Genomic DNA, 17,320 nt, shown 5'->3' on the forward strand with positions numbered 1-17,320 from the left:
GCATGCTCCCATTGTAGCACACACTGTGAAGCAGATTCTATTGTGTACCAAGATCAGGACACAACTCCTCAAAGCTTTGCCATTCAAAGCAGAAAGATCATATCGACATCAGTTGCCCTCCCTATCCAGGTAAGGAACATCAGTTCCTTGATTCCATTGAACAAGCGCTCTCCAACATTCCCAAGTAGAGTACAGGAAGGAGTTGGATTTTTTGAGTAAACTGAATGTGAATGGACTGCTATAGGAAAGAGGTTGCTAAACTGGAAAGTGTAGAAAACATTTATAAGGATGGTGCTAGTTCTTGAGGGACCAAGTTATAAGGGGAGTTTGGACAGGTTTCTTTAGCATAGTGCACTTCACAGGGTGTTGTTAAATGCTTAGACAACAAATCAAAGATGGACATGTCAGGCTATAGACAAAAACTTAATCAAAGGGATTAATTTTGGGGGATTGCTTGGAGAGGGGGACTTTAAGGTGGCCATTCCAGGGTTTCATGGCACTTGAAGTCACAGCTGCCATTGGCTGGATGATTAAACTTGGATGCTCAAGGGACATTTGGACAGGGGACAGTTGGACAGGGGAGTCGGGACATTTTTCATTAGAGCTTAGGAGATGAGAGGATCTTACAGGGGTGTATAAAATCATGGGGTGCATAGATGAGGTGAATGTGCAGAGTCTTTTTTTTTCCCCCAGGGTTGGGGAATCAAGAACTAGAGGGAAGGTTTAAGGTGAGAGGGGAAAGATTTAATGGGAACTTGAGGGGCAACTTTTTTTTACATGGAGGGTGCTACATATGCAGAATGAGCTGCCAGAGGAAGTGGTTGAGGCAGGTGCAGTAACAACTTTTAAAAGAGTTGAACAGGTACAGGGATAGAAAAGGCTGAGAAGGTTATGGGCCATATGCTGGCAAATGGGGCTAACTTGGATAGGCATCTTGGTCAGCATGGAGCAGTTGGGCTGTGGGGCCTTTCTCTGTGCGATATGGTTCTATGACTTTAGTTCAAAGACCATTTGCAATGCTGCCCTCCCAACATATGGGGAACAAGAAGGGAAAATGCAGAAAACTTTCAGGAAAACTTTGCTGTAATGGATGCTGTCATTGAGACCAAATGATCCACCCTCATCAACTACAAGGGATCTGAGTGAGAAGATTCAGAATTCATTGAGAGGTGCTTGAAATAAAACCTAACATTGTGCTGGGCCCTGTGCCAGTAGCTAGTGGCTACAACTGTCCTCTAATACAAGGAACGTGAGGGATGTGAATGATAGGATCAAAAAAGCAATAGAGCCACCAGTTTATGCAGTAGCACTGAAAACAAAGGCAGAAGAGACCATCAACTGTTGTAAAAACAGATGGAGAGATGGGTGGAATATTAGTGGTGCTCAAGGAAAAATCATCACCAAGGAGGCTCCAGACACCATGAGGGTGTCTGTCACAAGAGCTAGATGCTGAGCCATTAATAGAGGTTTTGACTCAATTGCCATTGGTAGGGTTTCAGCTGATGATCCAAGCCAGGTCTCCTGCTTGTCTCTCTTTGAGGAAGGGTCTATACCTCAGCATAAGCGGATGCAAAGACTGACCTTCTATAAGAACATGGGTGATTAGAGCATTTGTAACAACTACCAAGGGATTTCCCTGTTGAGTATAGTGGGAAACATATTCAGCTCTGTGATCTCTGTCAGAATGTAGACTTCAGGTGAACACATTTAACCTGAAGCCCAGAGCGGTTTCAGAACTGGAGCATCCACAATCAATAATCTCCCCAGTTCAGTGGCGGCAGGAGAAATGCCATGGACAGAGGAGACCATTATATAATGCACTCAGCATTCAACAGTGTGAGCAAGACAGTTTATTCGTGCTACTGATTGGCTGTGCACTGAAGCAATCCATTCTGTTCAGACTAGGAGGGCTGGGAACAGCTATGATGGGGCAAATTCAGACATTGGGTTGAATGGGGTCACATTCTGGTGCCAACACTTTGGCACATTCTTGTCACCACTACTGCCGTATATCTTCAGCTCATCCACACTTACATTAGAAAGCTGTTCAGTTTTGACTGCTTGGGAACCAAGGCAAAGTGTACCAGGTCCCCATCAGGGAGCTGTTCTATGCTGCTGATGCTGGACTAACATCCCATACTGAGGAACACCTCCATCCCATAATGGACAGAGTCCTTCACACCAGTAGGACCTGGATTGACAATCTGGTGGTATGGCAGTATCCTGGGCCACACTGGAGTAGGTAGCTTATTACCTCCAAAGCTATTTTGCACAGGAGTATGTATGCATCCTCGGTGTCACCAATTCAGAGATCCTGCAGCCTGCTAAACCATCAGCATGCATTCATTACCAAGGTAATGATGTTTGTGGGGCATTGGCCATATTCATGTTCATGGACGGTCATATTCCCAAAGACATTCTGCACAGTGAACTGGGCACTGCATCACTATCGGCTAGACTCCCATCCCTCAGCTGCAGGGACAGAGGGATGATGGCTAGCATTGACACAGACAGGGAAATGATCCATAAACATAGATTGAAAGGCCTGATTATAGTAAGTACTCTAGTGTTATCTCCTTAATCAAAATGCAATGCCTAAATGATGTTAAAGCTTCAGGATGAATTGATGGGAATGAGCCACATGAGGGATTGGGGCTCTCTGGGTGTTATACCAGGATGGGTGCCAGTCCACAAAACTCATTCTCTGATAGAGATGTATTCCCCAGACACTGAGTTCTTCTCAAATGAGCAATCTCAGGAGGAGGCAAAAAGAAGGGGGAAATCAATGGTTTACCTCCTCCAAGGCTGACAAGCCATTAAAAGGAGTGTCGGCCTAACCTTGGGGCACTTCTTGGATTTATTTGCTTTGGCAGAGAATTCAGAAACACTTCTCTAGTTCATTTTGCTTATGGATGGGTAAACATGGAAGAAGAAAGCAGTGTCTCCCAACCCTTGGCATTTGATTCCACCACCAGCATGCTGCCAAATGAACATTTTAATTCATTTTCATGTTGTGCTGGGGACACAACATAATGTTGGATCTGAAACCACCATTATGTTGGACCAGTGATTTCTATACGTGTTACTGAGTTCCTGATTTAAGAAAAGTTAGAAACCAGTGAATCGTTCTTCCTAGCAATAGAGGGCTCTGCATTTTATCTCGGCAAAGTCCAGTCAACCTCTCAGCTCCTGACTTCCATCACCACTGCAGCACTGAAGGTTCAGTTGTGTAATGATATTCTTCCAACAAAGTCCAATTGTACAAGCACCTGTAATTGGTTAAGCTGCAAAATTTCACACTGTAATTTCCAATAAACTTTGCCTTACCACTGACATTGGAGGTCAAAATTTCTCCAATTTGCTATACTAATAAGGTTTGTACCAATGCATAATAATATGCTAATGACTAATGTGAACATGATATCCAGAGCTAGTGAGTGTGAAGGCATAAAATAGTCAACAATGAGACTAAAATCAAGATGTTTTTCAGAATTAATTATTGGGCTTGTAAAATCTGAGATGGTGCCTTTGTTAATGAATTAGAACTGTGAGCACTGTTAAGCAGAGGATCCCAAGTTTGATCATGTCTTAGCTGCTGTGATTGAGGTGCCACAGCTGGACTCAGAACTCCTGGGATAAGGAAGAGAAAATGGGGAGGAGGGGAGGAAAGTGCCCAATGACTCTCTGCAGACAGCTGAGAAGAGGCCTCCATAGACTGGTCATCACATCTGAGAAATGGCTCATAGGCAAGATGCCTGTGGAACTGAAACTTAGTAAGGAGGTGAGATTGTCAAGAAAGGAGAAGTGAAATGTAAATGTGAGAAAAGAGGAAGATTTTAAAAATAAATCTTTGTTAGATTACACATCTCACACTCCAAGGGGATGATATATGCATGATCATTAATTTAAAATTTAAAATGAAAAATCTAAAATTAACAGACTGCTAAACTGCAAGAATCACGACAATAATGAACTTTCCTTAAAGGTCCACTTAACTCCACAGAAGCTCAGTTGCACTTTGCTAACCATAGCCATTGATTTGGTATGGATATTTAAGCAGAAGCTCAAATGCAGAATGTATAATGATTGAGGTCTTCTCTTTCATTCATATTTGTGTGATGACAGTCCTCTACCTTTTCTTGCAGAACCACTGCCCTCTTGCTCTCTGTCAGCCATCTTGTATTGGTTACCAGGAATGCCTGTCACATGACTGGAAGCCTCGACTGGATTGACCAATCCCTTTCCTCGGCTGAGGAGCATATGTCAGTACTGAGGGAGGCAGCTCTGGCAAGTGAGCCTGAGATGAACATCATGGGATGTGACAACTTCTGCCAGGAACAGTCTGCAATTTAGCCCCAAGGCTGGGCTGACAATGGAGTAGGGGAGAGACTAGACTCTCCTAGTTCAAACAGCTGTTTTAATATGCAACTATTCTATAAACACCATAGCAAGGTTTAATCAATCTGTGAAGTGTATTACTTAACATTAATTGAAGACTGTGTTGTACTGTTCAAATGATTTTTGGACACAAAATCAGATAGTAACATCAATTAGTCCTCGAGTCTGCTTGATTTTTCACTCGATGTTTATGATAAACATTTAAGAGCACTTTTGATAACTATATAGTTACATTTCAATCAATCTTATCCTCCTGTTCACTGCTTATGTTACCTCACTTATTATTGTCTCTTTGCTAACTGCACATTTTCCTACAAATATCATTTTCTTGCATTGCCATGCTCAAGTTAGTAAGGAAATAGAAAGTCCTAAAATGAGTGATCTTCCTCTATTTTGCTATGTAGTGGCTGAGAATGGTTGACATTAAACAGGATTAATTGTTAACTATTTGAATCTCCCATGATGAGTATGGAATTTACTTCCTGTTATCTAATGTCTCAAGGTTGCTTCAAACTCTAAGGATTTTAAAGGTATTGGGAATTCTCACAAACATAATGAATGTATATTGCAGGCTGTTTGTGTTAAGATTGGACCACAAAATGTTAGTGGGGAGTATGAGCAAATGAAGTGGTTTGTGAATGTAGTGTTGGCTTTTATTGCAGGGTTGATGGAAGACAAAAGCAGGAAAGTCTTGCCACGGGGGCACAAGGTGTTGGTGAGATCACACCAGGGAACAATCCATTTGGATTTGGTCAAGGAAGGACCTATTTTGAAGCTGTGGAACAAAGATTTGCAAGGTTGATTCCTGGGATAAGGAGTTGTCCTCTGAAGGAAGTTTGTGGAATGGGTCCTGTATTTTCTGGAGTTTAAAAGAATGAGAGGTGATCTTATTGAAATGTATAATATCCTAAGAAAGCTTGCCAGGGTAACTCCTCCTAAACTGGGGTAGTGTAGAACTAAGGGACATAGTTTCAGAATATTGGTCTGGCAGTTGAGATTAAAAAGAGGAGGAATTTGTTCTGTCAAAAGGTGGAGAAATCTTTGGAATTCTATCCCAGAGAACTGTGAATGTTGAATCATTAAGCATATTCATGGCTGAGGTAGATTGATCTTTAGACTATACAGGAATCCAAGGGTTATGGGGATTGATTTAAAAGAGTTAAAACTCTTAAGCTTCCTAAAACCAAAGCTCAGAACAGCCAGAGTCGTATTGAATTGTGGAGCAAGTACAAGGTGCAGAATGGCCTACTGCTCCTATTCCTTGCAATCTTACTATTTTTAATAAAGATGGTAATCTGTTTATTTTAAACAGACTGCAGTTAGCAGATCTGAGATTGGAATTGTATTGAAACCAAAATGAGTAATATCATAAAGTACAATTTCTAATCATTTATGTTAAAAGGATAAATTGTGCAAGGCTAAAGAAAAAAACAAGACCTCAAACTGAGCATGATTCTCTAAAGTGTTCTCTATTCTACATTCCTGGAACCAACTCTTCATTCTTGAACCTTGCATTGCAGCTAATGTGTTCTAATCTGAGGAACTCTGATTAATTTGCTCTGAGACAATGGTTAATGTAGGATCTACCCTCTCACAATACAACACAGCTAATTAATAAGAGCCTTTCATTTGTTTAAAAAATGTGCAAATGGAAACAATTAGTGACAGAAAGGTGTGAAAGTTCAATGTTTAATTTGCAAAGTCCTGGTAACAGGTTAGTACCTGAAATGACACACAAAATGCTGGAGGAACTCAGCAGGCGAGGCAGCATCTATGGAGGGAAATAAACAGTCGACGTTTCAGGCCAAGACCCTTCATCAGGACTCTGTCCCGATGATAGGCCCTGATGAAAGGTCTTGACCCGACACGTCAGAGCAGGGGGATCTGGGGGTTCATATCCATAGATCACTGAAAGTTGCCACACAGGTGGATAGGGTAGTTAAGAAAGCTTATGGGATGTTAGCTTTCATAAGTCGTGGGATCGAGTTTAAGAGCCGCAAAGTAATGATGCAGCTTTACAAAACTCTGGTTAGACCACACTTGGAGTACTGTATCCAATTCTGGTCACCTCATTATAGGAAGGATTTGGAGGTGTTGGAGAGGGTGCAGAGGAGATTTACCAGAATGCTGCCTGGATTAGAGAGTATGGATTGAGGAGAGACTAAAGGATCTAGGGCTTTACTCATTGGAGAGAAGGAGGATGAGGGGAGACATAATAGAAGTATACAAAATATTAAGAGGAATAGATAGTGGACAGTCAGCACCTCTTTCCTGGGGCACCAACAAGAGGGCATGGCTTTAAAGTAATGGGGGGGGGGGGGTGGAATTCAAGGGAGACGTCAGAGGGAGGTTTTTCACTCATTCCATGCACCAGTGGTTGGTGCATGGAATGCGCTGCCTGGGGTGGTGGTGGAGGCTGATACGTTGGTCAAGTTCAAGAGATTGTTGGATAAGCATAGGGAGGAAGTTAAGATAGAGGGATATGTGGGAGGAAGGGGTTAGATAGTCTTAAGAGTGGTTTGGAGGTCGGCACAACATGGTGGGCCGAAGGGCCTGTATTGTGCTGTATTGTTCTATGGTTTTAAATATTAATTGTCCTCCATTTTTTCATGCTGCTTTTCTTGGTGTAATCTGCTACTGGTTCCATTTCCTCTATTCATTAAATAGATTTTTTTTCCAGAATAAATCAACTTTGGTATACAGGGATTACAACAAGCTCTAAATCAATTTCTTTGCAAAGCAAGTAATAAAAAAAATTGTTGCATTTATGAGGCACCTTCTGTAACCCAGGATGTCCCAAAATGTTTCTCAGCTAATGGTGTACTGTCGAAGTGCACTCACTGTCATGAGTGACAGTAGGGCAACTAGATATCACAGTGCTGCATTGGAAGCTTGCAATGTGTTAATAACTAAATACAATTTTCTTTTTGGGGGGGCGGGGGTGGTGTTGAGTCAGAACACATGATATTTCACTCCTTTGTTACTCCAGATATGTGCCATGGGATGTTTATATCCAATGAAGAGAGTGAGCAATGTCTCAGTGTAATTTGTCATCCAAAAGCTGGCAATTTTGCCAGTGCATCACTCTGGTCAGTACTGCACTGAAGTGAGCTTACATTTTTGTACCCAAATCTCTGGTCAGGCCCTTATTCCTGCAACCTTCCTTTCTACATTCTGACTCCCTTTCTGGGCACATTGAAAGCATTTAAATGAAAGGGATATCTTTTAACTCAAGACCAATGGTACAGGAAGTGGTTTCCATGTACAGTTTGGGAATCATAATTTTCCTATGAAATGGGATAGGCCCAGTTAAAAACTGGTCTGTTTTGCATTAAAAGGTGCGGTGTGACCTTTCAGTTTGCCTTCTGGGTTAACTCAACTCTCAGACTAAGTAGTGGCACAGAAATTTAGGGAAAGATTCAGTGGGGGATGATTGGCAATGGGTTTTGGATGGTGAAAAGCCTGAACTAAGCCATTGATACAAAATAATAATCGTTAAATGGAGCGAGCTGCAGGAAGAATTGGTTGAAGCTGGTACATCACCAACTTTTGAAAGGTATTTGGACAGGAACATGGATAGGAAAGGTTTAGAGGGATATGGGCAAATGGGATGAGTTTAGACGGGAACCTTAGCTAGCATTTAATGGAGAGAGGAAAACTAAAGTTAATGAAATTCAAATCAAGGAAAGCAGACTAAATAAAATGTTTCAACTTGCATTCCTATTTACACTCCAGGCTGGGTTTGACACCGTCCTCACTTCCCAGACAATTCTTTTGTTTCTCTAAGTTTTGGTCACACTTGATTTTTCCCTTCTGGTCTTTTTCATGCTCCCTTCATTCCTCCCAGATTTTGTCAGGGCTGTGCTACTACCAGCAATGATTCGCCTACATTGCAGGATAGAGGATTGGCTCCAATGAATGGCCACAAAATGCAAATATCAAAGAATGAATGCATAAAATTCTGCATTTAAAAAGCTTTGGTGCACTGTTTTATCTGAGGTATTCAACATCTTAATTTAAACTGAAATCTTCATTATGTGGTAAACATGTGTTGATTAGTGCTGCATTAATATTCACACAGCATAAATCTAGAGTGCAAAATTTCAAAATGTGGTCTTAACTGTTTCATTGCCTAGCATCAGCTCCTGTTAAATTGCCTCACCTTTCCCTGTCTTTGCATCTTCACACTCATCAACTTTCCCAAACTGTACTTTCCTCTAACTCTGGAGCCTTTTACAGAGGCTCTTGCTGCATGACTGGTGCCTCAGGCCTCAACCACCTACATCTAGCTTGTCAAATTCCCCCTTCAAACTTTCTTTTGGCTGATTAGTCTGCCGTGAAATTCTGTTGGATGGTTGCTGGATTGAGGCTGCTACATTAATGCAAGTTGCTGCCAACAACAAAATTAGCTTTCATGCTAGATGTCAGGGGAATCCTTGAGAATCAAAATCCATTTATTACCGACAACCAACAGGCCACTGTAGGGATTTGAAGGATCACATCCTCTGGAGGTGGATTCGAAGGCTGTGATTCTAAGTAAAATAGTTTTAAATGTGGAGGTAATTGTGTGATAAGATTATTGGGCTGTTAAATTTTGTCCAGCAACATGATTTGTGTGCTACAGGGCAGAAGGTGGAGCCACCAGAGGTTAATTTTCCTCTTTCTGCTGGACTACTAAGTGTCAGGTAATGCCTTCCTGTCCATGACAATTTCTATGCTCCCTCTTCAGGCTGTGTTGTCTGCTGCGCCTTCAACCACCAAGATCCAATTCTTGTGAATTTTTCACATGACATGTTCTTTCCATGAAGAATGCTACATTAATTTAAGCTGTTGTTGCTGCTAACTCACATAAGCAGATATAACGTCAGTAGACAAATGCACTCGCGTTTGTTCTGGAGATGGGAGTTCATGTTCTTGCAGCTCACGATGACACAGAATCTGGTAAGTGGAAAGGTACTGGGAAAAGCACCCTCAGGCTAATCAATGGAACTGTGGATTTCTCAGTTGGAATGCTGAAATGATGACCTTATTTTTTTCAGTAGATGTCCAATGTATGAAGGAATGTACAACAAATAGGCAACATGTGAATCTGTGTGAAATACTGAGTTTTAAAAACAGAGGCTGTGGCAGAAAGCACGTTTGCGTGTAGATTACTTACATTAACAGTTAAAGACAAACTTGTATCGTTGCTCCAGATTCCAGCATCTGCAGTCTCGTGTGCCTACAAAATAATATTGCCTTTCCTCATTGGCAGCTCAGTCATTCAGTGCTCATTGATCTCAATCACACATCACATCAAACCTCTGCAGCCCTACCACATCTTGCTGTGAATGATGGTGGACAATTAAACAGCTAATGGAGCGTCTTCATGATTATAATCTTCATGATTATGTTACTCAAAAGTGTCAAATGGATGATCTATCTGTTTCCTCCAGAAATCCCTACTGTCACAATTTTCAGCTGATTTGTGAAGTCAGGAAGTGGCTGAGACTACTGCATAAAGCAAAGGCTATTGGACCTGACAACTTCCCGGCTATTGGACCTGACAACTTCCCGGCTATTGAACTGAAAAGATGTGTCCCAGAACTATCTGAACCTCTTGCCAAGCTGCTCAAGCACAGTTAACCAATAGTGGCATCTACCTAATGGTGTGGAACATTACCCAGGTGTGTCCTGTTTACCAAATGTAGGACAAAACCAATCAAATTGATTAATTGACTAATTACCATCTAATCAGTTTACACTCAATCATCAGCAAACTAATGGAAGGTGTTGCTGTCAGTACTGTCATGTGACACTCACTGATAACCTGTTCACTGATGCCCAGTTTGGGTTTTGCCAGGACTTCTTAGCTCCAGCTCTCATCACAGCCTTGGTCCAAACATATCCCAGGAGATTAATTCCAGAGGTGAAGTGAAAATGACTGCCTTTGACATTAAAGGAACATTTAACCAAGTGCAGCATTAGCAAGCCCTGGTAAAATCTGAATCAAAGCTTGAGTCATACCTCATACAGAGGGAGATGGTTGTGGTTCCTGGGCATGAATCATCCCAGGCCCAAATGTCATGTCCTTCGGGACAGTGTTATTGGCCCAATTGTCTTCAGGTGCTTCATCAATGTCTCCCCATCCATCATAAGATAAGAATTGGGGATGTTCATTGTGCAATCTTCAATATGCAATTCCTCAACAAATGAAGCAGTCCATGTTTGCTGGTAGCAAGATCTTGACGCACTTCAGATATGTGGAAAACATTCATGCCACAAAAGTGCTGGAGAATGAATGTTTCCAGCAAGATAAAGTCTAACTACCTACTGATAGCATTCAATAGCATTACCATTGCAGAATGCCTGACAATCACTACATCCTGGAGGCACCATTGACTAGAAACTCAACCAGACCAGCCACATAGATACTGCGACTGCTGCAAGAGCAGGTCAGAGATTGGGTACCCTGCAGTGAATGACTCGCCTCCCGATATTCCCAAGGCATTTGCACCATCTACAAGGCACAAGTCAGGAGCATGTTGGAATTCTGTCTGTGTGTCTGGATGAGCACAGCTTCATTAACACTCAAGAAGCTCAATGCCTTCCAGGATAAAGCAGCCCACTTGACTGGTATCTATCCACTACCATAGATACTTGTTTTCCTTACCACTGATTATAGTGAGTACCATGTGACTACTCACCTCGACTATTCCTTTAGCAACTCCCAAATCCATTATCTCTACCAACAGAGAATTTCAGGGACATGGAACCACCATTTCCAATGTTCCCTCCAAGTCACACACCATTCAGCATTTGAAATATATCGTTTCTTCATCATTGCTGGGTCTAAATCCTGGAACTTCCCAACAGCACTGTGGGAGCACTTCTGCCAGAAGGACTACTGCCGTTCAAGAAGGTGGTTCACCACCACCTTCTCAAGGGCAGTTATGCATGGGTAATAAATTCTGGCCTTGTCAGCAATGCTCAAATCGCAAAAATGGATAGATGTTTCAAAAAAAAGTTGCAGCATAAATTGTGATTAAATACTGGATCAGTAAACTTAAGTCAGTGAATAAATTTATTCATGTCTAATTTTGCTCAATTGTAATCAGCAAATAAAAATAAGTAAAATAAATCACTTCTTTATTCCTATCCCAGTGGTAAACCAAATTCACAATAACTGGACTCCCTGACTCTTCATGCTCAGATATGAGTAATTGTGAGGTTTTGTGCTTTGCCTGGCTCTTGGGTGTAGTTTTTTAATTGCTTACAGTTGTATGTGTCACCCACAATACTGGCATATATTGTTTCCCAACTGTCTCCTGAGCAGAATGATTTGCTTGGCCATTTCAGGGGGCAATCAACTTTCAACCATTTAGCCATCCTGGAGTTACCCAGCCGGTCTGGGTAATTTGGTAAATTTCCTTCCCTGAAGAGCATTGGCATGAACCAATTGGGCTTTTGCAATAACCTAGTGATTTTGCTTTCACCACAGTCCAGAGTTATTTAATTATTTAAATTTAAGATCCTCAAATGGCTTGATGAAGTTTAAGCTTGTATCTCCGGGTCAATCAATGACCGAGTATTTGGACACGAGTCTGAAAGGTAATCACTATGCTAATATATTACTGTATCTGTCCATTTTATAATAAAAAATTAAAAACCTGACTTTATCTTCATATTTGATTCACTTGTGACAAGGTTATATATCTGAATATTTTTCTAAACTGGCAATGGACTACTGCTGTGTTGAGTTTGATAGCTAAATGTTTGTCACCAAGGTTTCGGGAAGTGGATGGACTGGGAGTTCTTGGTTTCTAGGATGACCAATAACAAAACTGCAGAGTTCAAATCTGCACCATTTCATCGAACTCCACACTGAGGCTGTTGAAGTTCATATGGACAAAGCAGAGAGGAAACAAAACTCCAAACTTTTGAACTTAACTACTCTTAATGGATGTTCATGTGTCTGAGGTTAGTGTAACTTTTCACTTCTGTCCATGCTATATACAACATGGAATATCTTGCATTATACTTTAAAATGTTAAAGGTGTTGCTTTTATTGTTCATGGTTGCTTTGTATCATAGATTTGTGCCTTATAACTTATTTTAAAGCAGTTAATAAGTTGTAGAGTCAAATCCCATTTACTTTGAACTTCAATATATCAAATATGTTGCCTTTATCATTCAAAGTTGCTTTGTATCACTGATTTGTGCCTTATAACAAACTCATTTTAAATCAGTTAATAAAATAAGTTTGTGCAGTCAGATACTGTGTGAGATCGTCCGCCTGTGGAATAGGTTTTATCTTAACCCAAACCTGACTGGTTAAACAAATCAAATACACCTTGCTCAAAAAATGAGTAATGCTGACACAGACAAAAATTATTCCCGCTCCAGACTTGGCACCCATTTCTTCTGATTGTTTTACAGGACAGATTACAGAGACCATCTCTTCCACTTACCCCCAGTTTTATGATACCATTCCCTTTGTGTATGAGCACAAACGGTGCACGTCAACAGTTGTTCAATTTAGGCTGCAAAGGCCAATGCATCTTTGTCTGATCTTTCTAGCATAGGGTCACTGGCTGATCTTACCTTAACCCATGGATCATTTTTACCACCTTGCAATAGATGAAGCCCATTATGTTGTTTTCTACCTGGGTGACACCCTATTCTCGTGGAAGTGTGCCCCACATTTCATTCTTGGCACCACCAGGTCTCACAAAGTGCAAAGAAATGGTAAGTTATTTCGACAAAGTTGCTTGAGGGACAAACATTTTCCAGGACATTCAAACCACTTACCTCATACTTCTGTTTGTTGAAAGGTCCCATGGCATCAATCAATGAGCAGTTAAAGCTTTGGTTTAATGCCACAATTTCAAGATGGCACCTTTTGAATGCTGCACTGAATTATTTGGTTAGATTAAAACTTTGCTCTGTCAGATGAATTTGGAGTCATGATCTTCTGACTCAGGCTAGAGAACTACCCACGGAGACAGCATTGATGGTGAACCCAGGCTGATTTTAGGGATGTTGGGGCTCCAGGTGACACACCAGCCTCTACAATACCTATCCAACACTGTAATCTGCAAGAGCAAACAAACCTAATGGTAATTCTGGTCACAGAAATGACATTCACTCACATTGACATCCTTCAAAGAACGTCCATTCATCTTTAATCCATTGCAAATTCTCATTGCACTGTTTGACACAGCCTCAACAGTAAAGCTCTCCAGAGACTCTGAAAAGCAGATTTAAAACTGTACATACAAAAGATGCAATATACTAAATATGACAATTGCAAAGTCCAACATTTCCAAAAAAAAGAAGCATTTTCAAAATATTACTTTGTGATAAACAAGGATACAATGAAGGAATCCCAGAGTCTCAGGTTTAGCTCCTTTTACCTCGTTCTCTGTGCATCAAACGTGCACGGAGTCAGGAAAACTGAATGCTCCTAGACTTAGAGAATTAAAATACTTTTAGAAATCTCTGGAAGTATACAAACTTTATAAAAAGTCTAAATTTTAAAAGCTGCATAAGTATAATATACATTAGATGTTGCTTTTAGAACTGTTTCAAGGCAAGTTAATGCCACCAACTTATGATACTCTGAGATGACTCATGAATTGAGGCAGTGCTTGCTCTGCTGCATAGAAAAGATGGACAGATTTGTCTTACATCAGGAAAGTAGTCAATTTAAGGTCAATAATTTTGTCAGAAGTCATGATGAAGACTTCCAGATATGAGTAACTGAGACAACAGTTAATGCCATGGGAATGAGCTTCAGCAAGAGACTGTGGAGAAAGGGCTGAAAAGAGGAAGTGAGGAACTCCATAATAGTTTGTGGTAACAGAAGGAGTTCTCCACTCCAGTGATAGCCCTGGGTAAAGGAGGGGAGGAAGAAGGATAGAGGGAGGGTAGAGAATTCTAGGAATAACCTGTGGTAACAGAGAGCAGGAAGGAGAACGCAGGAAAAATCATGTTCAAAATGGAGCTTCCTCTGAAATCAAAATAAGTCCATTGGAAGCAAGTGTAAGAGTGAGTCATTGCAAGGTGCAGTTACATTAATTATACAGTGTGATCTGGTGTACTTTACAATATGTATGGCTTGTGTGGGGACCAGGAAGATCCTTTTCATTAAATATTACGTCCTATTACTGGAAACCTCTTGAGGACCAGAATAACAAATCACAAAATATCTGATAATGTTTTGCCATCAGTGAAGATTAGAAGATGAAACCTGGAACCAACAGTGAGCAAATAACACGTGGTATAGCCAATTCCTGTTTACACTATACTCATGGTGATGTTAGCCTAGTTATTGAAATAGATTATCACCTCTTTTAAAATGGCAGAGGGGAACAATAACAAGGCTCTAGTCCCAAGTGGTAAACAGAATGGTATCACTGAATACCCTTGCAGGTTGGCCCCACTGTAAGGGGTGATCAGTCCTCGAAGGGTTCATTAGCGCACCAGATGAGTGGAGGTCACAATCAGGCACTGCTCTGAGCCATCACAACCAGTCGACATTTCAAACAAAAACAGTAGGCTGGACAGATTCCTTTCAAACTACTGCATTTGCGATACAGATTACTAACACTTAAAAAAAATGAAGTTTAAAACACTGGCATTAACTTTACATCACAATGCATTGCAGATATGAAGCAGAGAATCTCAGTTCTATATGAAATCTCTGTACAAGTGCATTAGCTGCAGAAGAGATTCAAGTGGGTATGGTAAAACATATAGTAAAGAATACATGTAAATTATTAAAACTGTGCAACCATCCCTAGGCAATACATGCACCATCGCCTCAACTGTGAAGTCCCCTTAATTTCCACAATCCTTTCTCAATCTCCCTATGAATGAAGTAGGCATGTTCATATTGGCCTGGGCCAATATGGTTTTGCAGGTCTGTTTCCCAAGCAGTTTTCTCATTCTTAGTTCTTGTATTTTGTAGTTGCATCCTCCAACACCGCATTCATTGCTCACAGTAATTCACCTGCCTACCTCTGATCTTTCAATGCTTTTCAGTAGTCTGGAAATCACCACTGTCCTTCCTCTTGACAGAAATAGCATTCATCGGCTTGGATTTCAGCACGTCATTCACCCATGATGTGAAAGTTATAAACCAAACCAGATGCGAAACAACGGAGCTGAGGGAAGTGTGCTGAGCCCGGCAGGAGGAAGTGGATGGTGGTGGGGGGTGAGGCGACAGGGGCTGTGGGCGACACATTTGGCAATGAATTGGGTCCTGCAAGAATTAAATCTTAGTGGCAAAAAAAATCAAAAAGCATTAAAGCCCATGGACCCCAAAGAGGGGCTAACATGGGTTGGATGTATTTCTGGATGCTTCACAGTATTCCCTGCCCATTCACCCACCCCGTCCCTCCGTTCCCCCAAACACTACTTCATAAGCGTCCTCAAATCAAATAGGAAAAATCCCATGTAATTGCTTATAAAGTCCCTGTAGTTCTGTCTCTCGGGTTATCACCATATCCTGGAAATTAATTTTAACTCCTTGGCATCCAGGGGAACTGACACCCCAGTCCCGGCACAGGATCCACGTGCTGACATTGGTTGCGAAAGGAGGTGCTTTAAAAGAGTCGACAAAACCAACAGTCACAACTAATCCACAAGGATCTTGCCTTGTGCACTCATACAGAGTTTAAGTGCGTGGAAGACGGACATGAAACAATTTATGCATGAGCCTCATATCTGCTTGTACTACATCCCCAGCCAGGAAGTGAAGGTGTGATGTGGTGAGCCGGGGTGGAACTGTTGGCATTCCTGGACAAGCCAAGTCAAGGGTACTGCCGTCTGGTTAGAAAAGGCCTTTGGCTTTTTTCCAATTCACTTGCTTCCAACTGGGAAGCTTGTAAAATTCCTCCCTCGACATTTGCAAGAGTTTCTGCAAAGGAAATAAAAAAAAAGGGATTTCAGTGAAGAAACACATGGTGGAAACATGAACTGTGGCCTGAGAGAAAAGAACAAGAAGGGACAAATGATCAGCATAGATTTCAGTCCTCTCAGGCACATCTCCAAGTGCTTCACTTAAAAAGGATTGATTTTAAGTGCAGCATTTAGCGGAAAATAGTGAGAACAGCAAGATCCTAGAAACAATAAAGAATAATGTTATATCCCAAAACTGTCTTGATTCCATTCTTGATTCAATGAAGAACTATTAACTTGTGCCGTCACTGAACCAAGTCCAATGTTTTATGGAAAATATCATCCATTTATCCAACAACATCACATCTTGTATCTTCCTAAAGTACATCACACAGTCTCATAAAGAGTAATGAAATTCATGACCAGTTAATGCGTCTCCTGACTTGTTTGAGGATAAAAATTCAGTCAGGACATCAGAAGATGTAGCAGCTCTTCTTCAAACAATGGCCTGAGATAGTCAATGTCCAACTTTGCTTTAACATTTAATCAGCAAAAGAGAGGGGAATTTCCATTAGACAGCAAGCTTTTGTGATTTGAATCACTAGAAATGCCTGATGAGTGGTTGTAGAAGATTCAACAGTAAGTTTTGGAAGCTACCTAGAGATAAATTGAAAGGACAAATATCGAAGTTTGTGGGGAAAGAAAAGGAGTGAGATTCATGGATGGCCCATGGAAAGAGCCTGCACAAGTTCAGGGGGCTAAATGGCCCCCTTCAGTACTGCATGGCAATACAATCTTAACTCATTTGATGGATAGATATGCACTCATTACTACAGCAGTGAAATGGAGCCTAGGAGTGTGATTATGCCAATAATAGTTAGAGTATTGCTAAATCTATAATGCCCTGCCCAACAAAATACAGATTGGGCAGCAGACATTATTTTGTTCCTGGAATTAAAGCATTGAGCAAACAAGAATGCCTGTCATGAGAAAGGAACTCTCTCAGTTGCTTAAGAAAGAGTCAAACAAGTGATACTGA

At 41.1% G+C, this 17,320-nt stretch overlaps 2 protein-coding genes across 9 annotated transcripts in view; one reads left to right on the forward strand and one right to left on the reverse strand.

Annotated features, from left to right (window-relative positions):
• tmem98 (transmembrane protein 98) overlaps positions 1 to 7,107 on the forward strand; it is a 58,512-nt gene extending 51,405 nt beyond the window's left edge. For all 3 annotated transcript variants that reach the window (XM_052038656.1, XM_052038655.1, XM_052038654.1), the window contains exon 7: positions 4,146 to 7,107. In XM_052038656.1, the coding sequence (XP_051894616.1) occupies positions 4,146 to 4,353 (208 nt within the window). In that variant the 3' untranslated portion in view covers positions 4,354 to 7,107. The remainder of the gene's footprint in view (positions 1 to 4,145) is intronic.
• A 6,448-nt stretch (positions 7,108 to 13,555) lies between these two features.
• LOC127583003 (supervillin-like) overlaps positions 13,556 to 17,320 on the reverse strand; it is a 120,520-nt gene continuing 116,755 nt past the window's right edge. For all 6 annotated transcript variants that reach the window (XM_052038688.1, XM_052038689.1, XM_052038685.1 and 3 more), the window contains one exon: positions 13,556 to 16,300. In XM_052038688.1, the coding sequence (XP_051894648.1) occupies positions 16,214 to 16,300 (87 nt within the window). In that variant the 3' untranslated portion in view covers positions 13,556 to 16,213. The remainder of the gene's footprint in view (positions 16,301 to 17,320) is intronic.

The sequence above is a fragment of the Pristis pectinata genome, chromosome 25 (assembly GCF_009764475.1).
Source record: "Pristis pectinata isolate sPriPec2 chromosome 25, sPriPec2.1.pri, whole genome shotgun sequence".
Taxonomy (NCBI): Eukaryota; Metazoa; Chordata; class Chondrichthyes; order Rhinopristiformes; family Pristidae; genus Pristis; species Pristis pectinata.